General features: G+C 36.7%; 1 protein-coding gene across 1 annotated transcript in view; it reads left to right on the top strand.

Moving 5' to 3' along the window:
• LOC140149065 (uncharacterized) overlaps window positions 1-17,314 on the top strand; it is a 28,737-nt gene extending 11,423 nt beyond the window's left edge. Inside the window, exons 2-7 of the mRNA XM_072171220.1 lie at window positions 1,660-1,818; window positions 4,535-5,088; window positions 6,586-6,831; window positions 8,140-8,206; window positions 11,503-12,062; window positions 15,481-17,314. Of these exons, the coding sequence (XP_072027321.1) occupies window positions 1,662-1,818; window positions 4,535-5,088; window positions 6,586-6,831; window positions 8,140-8,206; window positions 11,503-12,062; window positions 15,481-15,762 (1,866 nt within the window). The 5' untranslated portion in view covers window positions 1,660-1,661 and the 3' untranslated portion in view covers window positions 15,763-17,314. The remainder of the gene's footprint in view (window positions 1-1,659; window positions 1,819-4,534; window positions 5,089-6,585; window positions 6,832-8,139; window positions 8,207-11,502; window positions 12,063-15,480) is intronic.
• Window positions 17,315-18,084: the final 770 nt, after the last annotated feature.

The raw sequence follows: 18,084 nt of genomic DNA, 5'->3' as shown, positions 1-18,084 counted from the left end.
TATATTGCAGATATGTTGATTTTATGCATTGATAATAATGCAGGGGGGTTCTTTGTTTGTTCAGCATCATAGTTAATAAGATGATCAAAGTAAGAAAGTAAGCAAATAAATGAAATTAAAGGGGGGTAACCCTATCGGTTTACATGGATTCTCTTCAAACTTACATACAATGTCAAATATTGTCCCCTTTATCCATCTATGTGAGAAAACGGGAACAATTTCAGCCTAAATGTGAATAATTAGCATATTAGCAAGCCAATACACTGGTACGCGTGAATTGCATTCTGGTCAGGCATCCCGAAACAACGGCCGAAAGTGCATGTCCCGTGGAAACAGGAAGTGTTCGCCTTGGCACTGAAAACCGGCTCGCCCCTGTACACTTTTATACCCTCTATTCATACTGATTAATCTTAAAAAACATTACATATCACTGCGCTCATTATCATTCTTGACATGCTGTATTTACTTCGCTTAAAGCAATATTATAACATTATCATACAAAATAGTTTAGCATTTCTTTGACATAAAATGTTAGTTTTACTGTCAGATATATCCCTTTATTTTTGAGCCGAACAACTACGCCAAAGCAAAGAAAATTGAATTTACTACCAGCGCCAGATGTCGCCAATACGTACCACTCCTTCGGTCATGTTATGGTACGACCCTTTGTTGTGTAGATCACCGTCCCGCACTGTGTGTTATGAACATCGTGTATGCGTTCGACTAATAATTCCGTCATAATAATAAGACGCCGGTTCCGGCGCTTTATTCAAAATCTCGGATTTTGACAAAACTACAGCACCTAGAGTCTTGATTTTTGCAGGGTATATTGGTTTAATAAAGTACAATATAAGTGTGTAAAAAAATGAATTTTAAAAAATCAGTGAGGGCGTCCTCAACAGCAAATGTTATAATATGGCTTTAATTATTTCTTTATTTTTAGCTATATCATGCACATTTTCACATATTTATGATTTTTCTTTGTTTTATTTTTTAACTAATTTTTTAATGGGGGGGAGGTGCTCTCATAATTTTTTTCATATTCCTCGTATCATGACTACCCAAAACTCCCGTGTCGTGTAAAATGCGACCAACTGGTAGCCTGTAACAAGGTGTTTTTTTCAAGATTTCTTCGAAATACATCGATTTGAAGGCCAAATTGCAGGATGGTAATGAGAAAATACGATTCATTTTATTATATCAAAAACTCATCAACAATGAGAAAAATCGGTGGGGGGGGGATGATGCTGTTGATCGGGTTACGGACCTTTAAAATGTCATTTTAGTAACAAAGAAAATGTCAAATAAAAATCATGTAATTAAATATTTTGCAATTCTCAATTTTGGATGCGGGAGGAAACAGTAAACTAAAAACACAGATATTGGAACACAATATCTGTGCTCAATATTAATTGTGAAGGGCCTAAGGCATGTAACTTGGCAATGCTTGGGGTGGAGTTCTTGCTAAATAAAAAGCCCCTATTTAAAAACAGGATTGCAAAAGAAAAAAGAAATTGCATAGGACATCTAGCCTATTTTTCAACAACAAAAAAAGCAAAAAGGGCATAGCACATCTTTTTAGCAAAAATGTCTGGAGACAAACTTTTTTTTTGGTATAATGCCCTGGAATAAACCATCATGTATTTGTTCTAATAACAGAAATGGCCAACCGGTTAAATGGCAGAAGGAACATCAGTTTGAATAATGATGAGGAGGACAGGAAAGCTATAACTAACAGGAGGACCAGCAGCCGCTGTGAGCCCATTAGTAGTGATGAAGAACCAGTAGATGCAGACTACCTCAGAAACATATTTTCAGGTTTGTCCAAAATAAGTGTCAAATGGGCTATTCCAGAAAAAAAGGCTCCAAAGGATTTTGGAGGTTTTTTTAAAGCTTTTTTTTGTCTGTTATTATAGATATATTGGTCAACTCTCAAATTATAATAAAAATATTAAGGGAAGGGGTATGAGCGTTTGGACAGTATTTATTGTGGGACATTAGAGCACATCAGACATATCAATTGCATTCTGAATACGAAGAATGTCCTTCTGATATCAAATAATTTTGATTTTTTGAAATTCGCAATGTAATGTACACATTTTATGGCAAATCATTAAAATTGATATTTTTGATATTTAACAGTACTTGAAGTAAACTTTATAAATCTGATGATTTATACTTAAAGTGTATGTAGGTGGGATGAAAAGCCGACGATCAATTGAAAATTTGACCTTTTCAGTATTGAAGATATGGATTTTTTTTCCCAAAACACCAAAAAAAAATAGGTCTTTTGGGAAAAAATCCATATCTTCAATATAAAAGGTCAAAATTTTCAATTGATCGTCGGCTTTTCCTCCCAGCTACATACACTTTAAGAATATATCATTAGATTTATAAAATTTATTTCGAGGACTGTTATATATCAAAATTTGAAAAATATCAAATTTTAATAATTTGTCATAAAATTTGTATTATATCGTGAATTTCAAAAATGAAAATTATTTGATATCAGAAAGACATGCTTCAGTATTCAGAATGCAATTGACACGCCTGAGGTGCTCTCATGTCCCACAAAAAATACTGTCGAAATGCCATAAACGCTCATTCTAGATCCCTTAAGGAACTCCTGCTTATTTTTAAAATTCTACCTTAGATTTCCATATTTTTTGTCATCAACTATTAGATATATCTAGTGGCAGCATTACGGAGGGGAGGGCAGGGCCCCCAATATTTTTCTTTCCCCAGTTCCCCCACTTTTGAGGCAAAACTCCAAAACTTACATATATTTACACTTTTTGCGGCAATTTTTGGCAAAATGTGTTGATTTTGCCCCCCCCCCCTGAAATTCCTCTGCCCCCAATGCTCGTACCCCCACCCGAAAAAAATTCCTAGTGCTGCCACTGGGTAGGCCCTATATCTTTTAGGAGGGTAATTTTTTTCTGGAATAGCCCAATATGATCAAGCAAACAATAAATAATACATGAAATTGCCATGATAGTAGGGCAAATCCACTATAGCGCATGGCGATTTTGTTTGAGATAAGCCTATCGACTCAGGCTAAGCACACCACCTGTTACGATAACAAGATATGATTCTTCCCCATTACGAATGCAGCATTGCCATTTATCAGCGGAAATTATTCATATTTATGATCTGCGCATGCTCATTACACTCTTTAACATTGATTCAACTCAAGAAAATTTGATTTTTTTTATCAGTTTTTGTTTTCAATATACAAGGTGGGTTTTCAATAAGCACAGTGAAGATATTCTTTCAACACATATATTTAACTGCAAGTCTAACAAAAGTTTTTTACAAACACCAAAAATAACGAAACATATTAAAGGAGTATTTCATGATCCTAGCATCCTCTTTTTATGAAGTTTTCAGTAGATATCCACGAAAAAAGCTTATTTCCAAAATTTCAGTTGATTCCGATTTTGCGTTTGCGATTTATGCATGATTATGTGTATCACACTGCTCCATAGACAATGTGTTGTAATTTCGTTCTGGTGCACCAGAACGAAATTCAAATTTGGCGATATTTTTGCTAAACGAATTAATCTGCAAGAAATATTTGGTACATGAACATTATGTAGCCAGAGGTATCCAGTGGTGTAAAAATCTCAACTTTTTTTTGTTTTATGTGGGGGGATGAGGCTGTGGATCACGAAATGCCCCTTTGAAGGTTTTGAGATCATAATCATACAATTTAGTAAATACACCAGCATAGGCCTATATGTAGCTAGGAATAAATACTAGAAATTGTTGGCGAATTTAAGGAAAAGGCCCCGTCAGCAAAGTTTTTGTCATGGGGGTTGCTAGCAACTGCTGACTTGCTGACAGCTTAAATCTGCCACTACCAGAAATGATTTCAAGCATGTCAATTGGCGGTCACATTCATATTGAGTTTTGAATTCTATAGAGACAGTGTAAATACAAGCTGAGTTGTCCGACATTCAACGCAATAGGATAGGGCCTGGATATTTTGAAAGACAACTCATATCTGAATTTAATTACATTGCTGAGCTATAGCGATTAGTTTTTAGCCAATGAGATACCAATACCAAAATTGCCTGTAGCAATGACGCCCCAGTAACGTAATAAAGGGTGGCGACAATTGAGCACAATCATTGCCACAGGCAATTTCAGCACAGGAATTTTGAATATAGCATGTTGAGAGCCAGCTGTTTTTATTCGTTTATATTGTCAATATGAAAACCATGTGATTCATGTTTGATAATTGTTTTTCTAATTACAGAGGTGTAAGTCTTCCGGAAATTTTAATTTTTAATTTTTTTTACATTTCCGGGATTGGATGATGATAATTCATCCTAAAAAGAGCAAAAATTTGTTTGTGGGGGGTGATACCCTGCAGCCTATTCCCCGGTCAAGCCCCCTTGCACTTCCGGAAATTTGGTGAGGTGCTCGCCTTTGGCTCGCATGTTTTTCTGTAATTATGCATAATGCTGTGATTGCCGGAGTGTTCCTTTTAATTCATTTATCATCATCAAGTTCTTTTTCTTGAATGCAGATTTGAAAAAATTGCAGTCTGAGAATATATTTTGCGATGTTACCCTCAAAATTAATGGGTCAGAAGAATTCCATGCCAACAAGAACATCCTATCAGCTGGGAGTGGTTTCTTCAAATCCATGTTCACATCTGGCTTCAGTAAATCAAACACAGTTGAAATCTTCATTGAAGGAGGCAGTGAAGTCTTCAGTATTTTATTAGAATTCATCTATACAGGTGCTATCAATGGGTTGACAACAGATAATGTTGCTGCAATTTTGAGCATGGCGTGTTATCTACAACTTGCAGCACTTGCTCTACAGCTATGTCGAAGTTTCATTATTCATACATTGCTTAAGAAGACAACCCTTCCACTGAAAACAGCCTGTGAAATTTCTCAAAGACCTGAAGTAGAGCTTGGTGATTTTGTACAGTTAATAAGAAAGTACATAGGTATACGTTTCTGCAAACTTGCTAAGGAGCCTGATTTTCTTGAAGAGACAACCTTAGATTGTTTGGTGATCTGCCTTGAAAGCATCCAAGAACACATACATGATACAAAGACTGTCAATGATGTAAGTTCTTCCTAATTAAACAGTGTCAAATAAAAACTTAATTGTGACCCATTTCAGCCACCTCAGATTGTTTGTGCACAGGTAAAAGTGGCAGAGGCTCTTATTATAAAAAGTGGGTAATGGTGAATCCAACGGACGAGGACACAAAACACATCAAGGATCAATAAATGATACCAGAGGATACCTTGAATATGAACAACCTGAAAGAAAAAGAGTAAGATACACCAAAAAACAACCTTTTGTTGTCCGTTTGGTTTTGTTTGTCTGCTATGTGCACAGTGATTTTCATCACTTCCAGTGTACCTTTGTACTGTTTTTCAGACACTTTTGTGGGCTCAGGAATTGGCAATTTTTGGCCATCGAACTTTGCCTGTTTTTGTGCCTACACTGATTGTTTGGTTTATCTTGTCTGTTTAGATGCTCAGTGATTTGCATCACTTGTTCTAGTGCACTTTTGTATTCCTTGTTGTTTTTGCAGGTTTAGCACTTCTGTGGGCCTTGAAACTGGTAATTTTTGGCTATCAAACGTTGCCTACTTCTTGTGCCTACATTTGCTGTTTTGTCCCCCTGCATACTGACCAGTCTGTATTTGTTTCCCCACATCAAGTTGGTGTACCTTGCTCTTTTTCTTTCCTGCTCTTAATATAGTCTGTTTCGCCTGAAGAGCTCTTGAGAGTGCCATCAGTGCGTTTAAGTGGTTGCATCGCCAGCCGATGGTTAAATCGCCCTTATGTGCTTATCAGAGGCGGATTTAGAGGGGGGCGCACCCGGCACGCACCCCCTCTTAATTTTGCAGAGCGGCGCCTGACTCTGTGTATTTTTGCAGAGCAGTGCTTGACTTTGTGTGGGCGCCAAGCCGTCGCAGCAGCGGCAGTGGCTTGGCGCCCCCGTACTGAAAATTCCTGGATCCGCCCCTGCTTATGTATATGTCCCGAAGGATTAGGTTAGTGTTCACGATTCAAAAATGCACAAATCCAACATGGCGTTACTCTCAACTTGAAACGAGACATACTATAGAGCTAAAGGTTGACATCATGAAGTGCACAGTTTAGCTGAGTTTTCATGTATACAATTAATGTAATTTTTATGGTACATTATTTTAAATATCGGTTCAGGTTCAATAATTATACCTGCAGATAACCCTTGCACTGACATGCCGAAACTGACCCCCCCCCCCCCACACACACACCCCCACATCTCACACAAGCTGTAACACCATACAGCTGCATAGCTGAATCATGAAAATTAATCAACCTTTCTCAAATCATATGCACTTTCAGGTCTTCACAATTGTAGACCAATTTTTATGGTACATTATTTTAAATATCGGTTCAGGTTCAATAATTATACCTGCAGATAACCCTTGCACTGACATGCCGAAACTGACCCCCCCACCCCCCACACACACACACATCTTACACAAGCTGTAACACCATACAGCTGCATAGCTGAATCATGAAAATTAATCAACCTTTCTCAAATCATATGCACTTTCAGGTCTTCACAATTGTAGACCAATGGTTGAAGCACCAGTGGGAAGCTCGGAAGCACTGCTCTGTGACTTTGCTGACAAAAATGAAACTTGATTCCATCCAACTTAAGACTCTGAAGGCATTTCTAGATTCAATCCAAGATGAAAATCTACCAGAATGTCTTCAAATCCTCCGTGGAGTTATAGAGAAGACGACATTACAAGCACCAACAGTTTGTGTCAGAAGGAACTTCCTAGTTTTAAATTTTATGGTAGGTTGAAGCCTTCTCGATCTCACCATGGACGAAAAAGATAACAGACTGTGTACAAGATGTCAAGGTCTTATACTCTCCATTCCAGAAAAATACAGCACTATTCTTTTTGGATTAAAAAAATATTATCCTGTTTTGCCAAATGAAATATAGCTAAATCCTAATCCCATAGTTAGTTCTAACTGGCAATAAAAGTCAAATTTTAATATTTTTGCAATTTGAGGGGAAATGGTCCAAAAACATGCAATTTGGCATGCCTTTCTTACAATTGTAGTCACAAAATTGTAAGACTTGGGACAAGACTAAGCATTCAAATTCCTGAGTATAGGCTAATAAGAGTCAGCTCATAATTTTAATATTTGATGTTGTTTTTGCTAATTGGTTATGAAAAAGATTGGAAAATGTGTTTTCCAAAAATTAGAATGCATAACTTGAAATTAGTCTTTGTTCAAGTCTTTAGGCTTGATTGTCACAGAATACGGAAAAGGTCAAAAAAGCATCCTAAAAATGCATGTTTTTGTCCCTTCCAAAAATTGAGCAAATATTAAAATTTTACTTTCTCTGCCAGTTAGGACTAACTAAAGGATTAGGATTTAGCTATGTTTCATTTGTCGAAACAGGACAATATTTTCCAAAAAGTATCAGGAGTAGCATCACTCGATAATGAGGGCTGATTGTTCCATAAAATGCGACAGGCAAAACTGCTACGCACTTACCGCATGTTTTGACGGTCTATTGCGTAATCGCAAATGCACGCAATGCTCTATCACATATACGCAAAGGCACGCAACGCTGGCGTGATTGTTAGACATTGTTAGACACATCACAATCGAACAATCGGCCCTCATGAATATGCGAGAGTTTACAGCATGCAATGCACGGGGACTTTGACTGTTGATACGTGGTCTGTACTTCTCACTAAGTGTTTCTAATATACTTGTTTGTTAATAGTATGTTTTTTATTTATAGGTTAATGAGTGCATATCACTTGTTGGGAGTGCATTATTTTGTACAATTTCTCATGCAACAAGTGATATGCAGTTATTAACCATTATTTCATGCACAAGAAATAAATCCTATGATTTTTGCTATTTCTATAACAAAATTGTCCCTAAAAATGTTGGAAAATGTAAGCAAATAATGCAATGCATCGCCCCGTAAGAAAAATGAACACGTACGATAATACTATATTTATGCATACCTTGTATTTTACTAACGTTTGCTCTGATTGGTTCTCACTATATAGGAGTGTATGAATAGTAAATGAACTCTCAATTTAAAACCATATGTAACTGTTTTAATTGTCAGAAAGAAGCTGAGGCAATGGCACATGGACCATATACTGAAGAGGAATATTTGGAACAGCTGTCCTCAGGTTGGTATCCCTTAGTGATTCAAGTGTACTGAAGCTATACCATTCAGCAAATTACTTCAGCGGTATATGTCTGCTCTGACTGATTATGGCGTAAAAAGAACTAAGTCACACATTGTCACACAGCTTTATCACACAGTGTATTTTACCCATAGGAAAAATCATTCCGTACTGTGCGTGTACAGATCACTGACAGTGATGCAAGCAACCAATCAGCATTCGGAAAATTGTTGACCCAATGACGTCATTGCTGGATTTTCATTGATAAATTTGCTCGAATCCCAGCTTCGATTTATTGTGACCTTTACTATGTGTGAATTATTACCCACAATGCATAGCTTCTAAAATGACTTGAACACAATGAGAATGTACGATTTCCATGCTAGAAGTGTCAAAATCTGTCAAGGGAAAGGGATTTTATAAAATATTTTGTACCGGCATTTTCAGGAAACTTTACTTTGAAGTTGGTAATGGGTAAATTACACTGTGTACCAGCGAATGAGATGCCGATGTGATGATGATGTGATTCAATTAGCCAATCAGAACCACGCTTCCTTATACGCCATAAACTGTGCCAAATTGGCAGACCGCTGAAGTTCTCTGCTGAAAACTATAGGCGATCTGGAACTAAGGGAGTGTTCAGAAATACTTTGGTGGGGGGTTGGAAAATATACTTTTCATGTTTAAATTTGAACCCACACATAATGGTGGCAGGCACACATGGCAAACAGAGCCCGTTTCGTAATCCCATTCTGACTCCAAATTTGTTGGCAGTGACAACAAAACACAAAAACAAAATAGAATGTAAAGGCTTTCTCAGATACAGGCCCAAACTAAATTATAAAAGTCATACATAATACATGTTTGACAGAATCAAAAGATTTGAATGTTACTCTGGTCCACAATTTGTGACACTTCCTGAAATTTCAGACTTGTTAAGGAATGATTGATCTTGATGTTGGAATCTGGTGGGATAAAAAACCAACGGGATAGAAAACAAACACTATTGCTATATTACACTATGCTAGTCATCTGTCCTTTGTTTTATTTTAACTACAATATACTTAATGAAGTATAGGTCAAAGGGTACAATAACAATGTCATAGGTCAAATTTTCAAAATGATCCAAATTGAATAAAACAGTGTCAAATTATTCATCTTTACAAATGATTATGATGAATACAAAACTGAAATGTATAGTTTGCTATTTGAAATGTCATCTTATTCTAGAATAATGAGCACAAGTTCAACAACTGTATTGAGTATTATGTAACCTTGACAGTTCATAGGTCATATGGTCATGATTGTGTCATATGGTGGGACACATTAGCGTTACAAGCACTGATTTTGATCATTTGTCTCCTTTTCACTTAAATTGTTACATGTCTTAAACTATACATCTCACACCAACAAAACTATACATTTTTGGAAAGCTTATGTTCCAAGGAATCCAACTATGCAAAAATGAAGTTGGTATACAGGGTGCGTAAGAAAATATATAGGGTGATATCATGAAAAAAATTAATTTTACTAGTAAATTCATAATTTATTGCATTTGCTACTGATATGGAATACCTCAAATGTAATCTAATTTTGTGGCAGGGAACACTATGAGCTTGAATAAAATTTATACTTTTGCTATGTTATGAATGACCGAAGTGGTGATACAGGGTGTAAAAATATATGTAACTTCACACACAAAATGTTGATTACATTTTTGGACATATTTTCTTTAGAGTGTATCCTACATTTATTTTAACTGCATATTTGGATTCCTGGGGTAAAAAGCTTTCCAAAAATGTATACATTTCCTATCTTAGGGTGTATAATTCTCAAGATACAACAATTGAAAGCCAAAACGCATGTTGTGACTGAAAATCTTGACATTTGTGTGTAAGTGAATAGGAAAAATTGAGGTTCTTGTGACTTGCGGTTCTCAGTGAATACTTGTAAACACAATTAGATCAAATTAATAGCTGAATTTAAGAATAATGAATGATCAAGCTTTCATTTGAGGTATGATTTGCAAGTATAGCACACAATTTGGCAATGATATAATTTAAAATTCAAACAGATGCCATGTCTCCCATAGAGAATGCACATACTCCTCCACCGCTTATCCTCCACCGCTTATCCACCAGGTTTATCTTCGTTAACATTTTGGTATTTTTTACTAATTAAACAAATTGGCATTCCCAATTGAGAAACATATTTGAAAATTAGAATAATCAAGCTGTATAATGAGCCCAAACTTGATGCAATTGGACCAAGAATAGCCCTGTGACAACAAGTTAAATCAGAAAGAGGGGAGAAAAATGTAACGTCACCAGGTATTTTGGGGTCCCACCATAAGACACATGACCATATAACATTAAAACTAGAAAATGTAGATAGAGCAAACTATATATGTTTTGTTTTCTTTTGTCAAGATGGACTATTTTAATTATAATTGGGGTATACTGATATTTTACCCCTGTACAATTTTACCCTTTAACCTATACTGCATTAGTTGGACATTCTAGAGATATATGACCATTGATTTTTTTAGTACGCATTGGGACAAGAACTTTCATAATTTGATTAAAGAATTTCAAAATTGAATCCCCTTGTGTGACCTTTGACCTGAATAACTCGATTTGATCAAGGGTACCTTCTTATACTGGAAGACTTCTTATACAATGCACATCGTACTTGCCATGGAGTTATTGCATTTGAGAGCTGATGGTTAGCTTTTTGCAATTATCTTGACTCAGTTAGCATTTAAAATAAGGCACGTCCTTGCGTCAAATACCCGTGAAAGTAGGCGCGGACCGAGCAGAAAATCCAAGTTTTATTGTTCCACTAGAAAATCTGGTTCACATAATATGTCCAGCTCCCTGAGTACACTTTCATTTAGTTTTGTATCAAGTTTTCAATTTTCTACAATCTACATACCGTGATCCCCGTAGCTAATTATCTCTCATTTTATTTTCACAACCTATTGTCGACAACGACATTCTGTGACTTGCGTCTGCAATAAATGTAAGTGCACAGGAGGTATTGCTAGTTATTGATTCTATAGTCTACACCAATATTTAATACTTCATAATAGTCGGACCCTTGAAAATTAGTGAGGAAATTTCAAAAACAAGGGTCTGGGGTTGGACCCTTGAAAATTGGTGAGGACCCTTGAAATTTTAAAGGCAATTAAGGGTCCAGAGGACCCTTGGATTTTTTTTCTTATTTTAAGGCCTGCACTCAGTTCATGAGTCCTTATCTTAAATCTACATGTATATTGTCATTTCTTTTCTTGAATACAGATTTGAAAAAATTGCAGTCTGAGAACGCATTATGTGATGTTACTCTTAACATGCTCAAAATCAATGAATCCGAAGAATTCAGTGCCCACAAGAACATCCTATCAGCTGGAAGTGGTTTCTTCAAATCCATGCTCACATTTGTCAAATCAGACACAGTTGAAATCTTCATTGAAGGAGGCAGTGAAGTCTTCAGTATTTTATTAGAATTCATCTATACAGGTGCCTTCAATGGGTTGACGACAGATAATGTTGCTGCAGTTTTGAGCATGGTGTGTTATCTACAACTTGCCCCACCTGCCCTACAGCTATGTCGATGTTTCATTCTTCAAACGTTAGTTACGAACTTGACGTCCCTTCCACTGAAAACAGCCTGTGAAATTTCTCAAAGACCTGAAGTAGAGCTTGCTGATTTAGTACAGTTAATAAGAAAGTACATAGGTATACGTTTCTGTAATCTTGCTAAGGAGCCTGATTTTCTTGAAGAGACAACCTTAGATTGTTTGGTGGTCTGCCTTGAAAGCATCCAAGAACAGACACATGATACAAAGACCGTCAACAAAGTAAGTTCTTCCAGATTAAGCAGTGACAAATAAAAGATTAATTGTGACCCATTTCCATAAAAGCCAAGAGTGTATCCAGGAGTGTTTTTAAGGTGGGGGGGGCAAGTTTGCATGGCTTATCTACAGGCTGTGAAATGGATGAATATTGCCACAAACTGTGACAAGTTAGAAACAAATGGCAAAATGAAGGCCCAATTGAAGGCATTCGGTGGACAAAGAGTGTACGGATGCCCAAAACAAGCCAAACGCACAATTTTTCATATTAGCCCAGTCAAATTATGAAATCATCCACCACAGAATCCATTTCGCATGCGTCCATCTCCCAAAAGCTGATACAAAAAACATTCCAAAAGTTGGTTGACTAATGTAAATTGACTCCTTCACACCCCTTTCAAAGTATCTTGCGTCCCGGTCAAGGATTTTGACCATGTCCAAATCAACTGGCCAGGGGATTCAATGTGGATGTGCTGGGAAACTTCCGACAAGGTTATACTTGGACGACGGTGTTTTAGGAATCAGTTTTTTAACGATCTCACCAATATATGATTCTGAACACTTACCCCTCAGGGTTTTCCCCTGACAGGGGATGTAATATACTGGTCCAGTAATGTCCTTGCTCTCAGTTTTGTCGTTGGATGAGACAAGTAGTGTGCCGAAAAGTTTGAGTAGGTTTGAAACAAACTCTGATTGATTTGATTTGGACAAGGTCAAAATCCTTGACCGGGACACAAGATACTTTGAAAGGTGTGTGAAGGAGTCAATTTACATCAGAGTCAACCAACCATCACTCAACCGCGACGGGGCCAATACAAGTTACCCAGAGTGTACGACCAAGTTTGGGGGTCAAATGTCCAAAAGGTCCCAAACTTTGTTTGCCAGTCTTACCAATGAAGGTCAAAGTTGTGTCCGAAAATTTGAGGTACATCTTAATTTTGTGTTGAGATCAAACAAACACTCTAAATTCACAAAGATTGATACTAGTATGAAAGTTAGCAGCATGTACTAGACTGATATTGGACTCTGCCATATTGACATAAGCTTAAAATAAGTTACCTTTTCAGAGTCTGAGTTGAGCAAAGACGTAGCTTGCAATGCCATCACAGCGTCTTCGTTCAGTGTATAGTGATTAAAGTTGTTGCATTTTCAAAAGTTGCAAATCAAAACAATGCTGTGAAATGGATGAATATTGCCACAAACTGTGACAAGTTAGAAACAAATGGCAAAATGAAGGCCCAATTGAAGGCATTCGTGGACAAAGAGTGTACGGATGCCCAAAACAAGCCAAACGCACAATTTTTCATATTAGCCCAGTCAAATTATGAAATCATCCACCACAGAATCCATTTCGCATGCGTCCATCTCCCAAAAGCTGATCCATCTATAGTTTGATCAGCTTGTAATCTTTTCCTTATTTTTCTTAATTTGACTGGGATAACACCCCGTCATGGTTGTGTGATGGTTGGTTGACTAATGTAAATTGACTCCTTCACACCCCTTTCAAAGTATCTTGCATCCCGGTCAAGGATTTTGACCATGTCCAAATCAACTGGCCAGGGGATTCAATGTGGATGTGCTGGGAAACTTCCGACAAGGTTATACTTGGACGACGGTGTTTTAGGAATCAGTTTTTAACGATCTCACCAATATATGATTCTGAACACTTACCCCTCAGGGTTTTCCCCTGACAGGGGATGTAATATACTGGTCCAGTAATGTCCTTGCTCTCAGTTTTGTCGTTGGATGAGACAAGTAGTGCGCCGAAAAGTTTGAGTAGGTTTGAAACAAACTCTGATTGATTCGATTTGGACAAGGTCAAAATCCTTGACCGGGACACAAGATACTTTGAAAGGTGTGTGAAGGAGTCAATTTACATCAGAGTCAACCAACCATCACTCAACCGCGACGGGGCCAATACAAGTTACCCAGAGTGTACGACCAAGTTTGGGGGTCAAATGTCCAAAAGGTCCCAAACTTTGTTTGCCAGTCTCCCAATGAAGGTCAAAGTTGTGTCCGAAAATTTGAGGTACGTCTTAATTTTGTGTTGAGATCAAACAAACACTCTAAATTCACAAAGATTGATACTAGTATGAAAGTTAGCAGCATGTACTAGACTGATATTGGACTCTGCCATATTGACATAAGCTTAAAATAAGTTACCTTTTCAGAGTCTGAGTTGAGCAAAGACGTAGCTTGCAATGCCATCACAGCGTCTTCGTTCAGTGTATAGTGATTAAAGTTGTTGCATTTTCAAAAGTTGCAAATCAAAACAATGCACACAGTCGAAATGGTTAAGCCAAAATGTGTCAAACTTGCTTGCCTGTGACTGGCCCCTGCCAACTATCCTAAATGCTGGTAAAATATGCGTTTTTTTCAATTGATAATTGGAAACAAATGGATGAGAATGAGGCACTGTTTTAAAAATCTATATGAACAGAGTCATTATTATGTTTTTAACTGTTAATGTTTTAACAAAATCTGAAAACATGCTTCCCTGAATCTTTTAAAGTGTTTTTTAATTGTATGTATGTACCATGCTGTCTTTAATGGTAGAAAGCAACTTGTTAATACCCAGTTAAAAGTTGATACAGTTCTATAGCGTGGATATTATGGTTTTTAATTTGGCTAGCATGGGTAAGGCTGTTTAAACTTGAACTCGGAATTTATTTTAAATGGTTTCTCGCCATTATCATAACAATTTGCTTTCTAACATTGTTCCTTTCCATGTGCTAAACTTCATTCTCATCATTCATCCATGCATTCCAAATTAACAATTGAATAAACCACACATTGTACCAGCACTTGGGGATAGTCGGCAGGGGCCCATCGTGGGCAAGCAATTGTTTAACCACGCTTGGCAATTTCGACTGTGTGCATCATTTTGATTTGCAACTTTTGAAAATGCACCAACTTTCATAAAGTGGTCAATTTAGAGTGTTTGGTAGCAAATTTGGTCACAAGATTCTGCACACAACCTTATCAATCAGATTGTCATAACAAGATTAGGTTTTGGTGTAGGATGGGTTACCTGACTGTGGACTTTCTTTATTTGAGGTGTATATGTGACACGATCAAGGGAAATGAGTCGCATGTCGCTAATATTGATTTTGAGATATTGGCAAGGAAAGTGTTCAAATTCTTTTGTTTTACATTGTTTTCAGCGATAAATTGACGTAACTTCGCAAAGGAAAGTCATATCAACATGGGGTTTTCAGTTTCTGAAAGCTCTCAATGTCCTCTTTAGGGAACTAAGTAAAACTCATTTTCGACCAGGGTCGACATGTGACTCATTCCCCTTGATCATGTCACATATATTATGCCAAAACTGAAACACACACACAATTACATGCTGTTACACCATACAGCTGCATAGCTGAATCATTAATTAATCAACCCTTTCTCAAACCCTATGTACTTTCAGGTCTTCACAATTGTAGACAAATGGTTGAAGCACCAGTGGGAAGCTCGGAAGCACTGCTCTGTGACTTTGCTGACAAAAATGAAACTTGATTCCATCCAACTTGAGACTCTGAAGGCATTTCTAGATTCAATCCAAGATGAAAATCTACCAGAATGTCTTCAAATCCTCAATGAGGTTATAGAGATGATGACATTACAAGCACCACCAGCTTATAGAGAAGATAACATTGTGTGTGCCTCTTGCACCGCCAGTTTGTGTCTAGACCCACCCTCGTATTATTAATCAAGGGGCCTCCCTCGGGTCCATGGATAACGACTTGTAATGTAGACCATAACATTACTAATCTACTCAAAACACTGAGCCTCTGAGTATGTAGACATTTTGCCCTCCATTTCCCCTAAGTTTATGGGTCAGGTGAGTTTCTATATATCACATCCATGTTCTCACTGCCTTGTCATTTATGTAAGCAACTACTTCAAGAGACTGCATCCAGCCCATTAATAGTACAGCTAGGCAGAAGAGGAATTCCCTGGATAAATAATGAGCAAACCTTTACAAACTGCACACAAAAATGTATGCAATATGTCGAGTGTCTTTTTTATTGATTTGAAACTTGGAATGAAATTTGATCCAAATAAACCTCTCCGTGAAATTAAAATGCAAGAACTGTTTTTTACTGCTGAGAATTTCAGGCTGAGAATAAAGATGGAGGAATTATGGGGCCATTTATGGAGGTAGCCCGAGACGCCCATATCCGGGGTCTCTAATTACATTTTTAGATCATTGAAGCATTGTTCATGAGAACAGGTCTCGGTCTTGAAACCAGGTTTTGCAGCAGTCTCAGATATCAAGGTCTTGTTCTCAGACCTCAAAATTCTTGGTCTCAAACATGTAACAGTTCTCGAAGTAATCTTTATAAGTCTAATGATATGTACTTTTTTTTTTTAATATACAGGTTGTAACAAAAAATTTATAGTTTAGAAAATAGTATTAGGCAAACATGTCACTTATTAATTGTATTAAATTTTACTTGGTCATCAAGGTGATTTCTTAAGCTACTACTATATTGCTTAGTTTCAGCAGAGAAGATGAGAATAGGAGGTCGCTCGCCCAAATTCAGTAAAGTCGGCGGTCTACAAGTGAAGATATGGCCAATTGTGTAAAGTAGTCCAAAAACAGCTTGGGCCACTTTAGTGTAGCAAAAGTTACTGAATTGAGTTGAATCATGAACCACCTGGTCGATGCTCTTATTTACTTATGTTAATTAAGTGAAAGAAAAATATGAAAAACCTTTGCTTTTGTGTCGAGATATTGGACACTTGATGTGTGAAATTGGCAAAAAGTGGCCCAACTTGGACAATTAAGTATAGCGTTTGAACTGAAAGACACCAAGTAAAAATTTTTCTGTTAGCAAAGATTTAACTGATTCTACTGCATATCACATTTATGCCATGACCCCTTTAATTTTTTTTGAAAGCAAAAATTCAATATTGCTAATTATGAAAATCGACTTTACGCAATGCAAGCTTGATATCCCAAAAGTGGACCAACTCATTTTCTGGATGATTTAGTTAATTGAGCACAGCGTTTGAACCCGAACTAGTAAAGAAAGTTTTTCTGTTGGCCAAAATGTTACTGATTCCATTGCATATAATATTGTTGCCTTGATCTCTTTTATTTTTTACTGAGAAGCGAAATTGCAATAATTTTTGTATCATTTTTTTATTGTTACATTCTGTAGTGTATGTAGCTGGGAGGAAAAGCTGTCCATCATTTGAAAATTTTAACCTTTCGAATTGAAGATGTACATTTTTGTCCCAAAGGACCTAAATATACGAGGGGCAGTCAGTATGTTTTAAGAGTTGACTCGTGACGTCATTTGTGGATCGTTTTCATGTAATTTCTCAATGATTATATAAATACTGTACCTTTGTCTTTCAAACAACACATGTAAAAATTATATCACACGCATGATTACGTAACAGCATTAGCATAAAATCAATGGTCTAGAGTCACCTGGTGAAATTGAGTCGTTTTTGTTAAGGGAAATAAGAGGCCGAAATGAGGTACTGTTGTATTTTCTATATTTTCTCAGGAATTAAAGAATGGAGAATACTGCCGTTTGGAACAGTAATAGAACACAAACTACTTGTTCATTAAACCATGTTTGTTGGGCTGGAAAGGTTTTAGTTTATTTAAAATGCGTGGTCAAATATGTCTTATTTTGGACAAAAACAAGGCTTTTCTTTCTTTTAAAATCTTGATATTGCAAAAATAGCAAACGTGGAAATTAAAATTTTTTTGCCAGTTCTGTTGACTAATCTCTAAACATTTAAACGGGAGTCTCCCTAGAAAATATTTGAATCCGTGATTAAAATATAACTGTTATTCTACCATTGTTACATTTATACAAAAAGTAGTGGTACAAAGAGAGAGCCCATCGTTTGAATGAGAAATTAATTTTTAAAACTTTTCTGTTCATTTCAGGTTGAGATAATCCATAAAAATTCATATGAATATTTAAATTACAATTTGCATAGCATTTTGTAATATTTTAGGCCCTATTTACATGGAATTTTGCATTTCCACCATGTTGTATCGGTC

This window comes from Amphiura filiformis, chromosome 3 (genome assembly GCF_039555335.1).
Source record: "Amphiura filiformis chromosome 3, Afil_fr2py, whole genome shotgun sequence".
Classification (NCBI taxonomy): Eukaryota; Metazoa; Echinodermata; class Ophiuroidea; order Amphilepidida; family Amphiuridae; genus Amphiura; species Amphiura filiformis.
The sequence above is the reverse complement of the archived record's forward strand: the minus strand, read 5'-3'. Positions and strand labels throughout refer to the sequence as shown.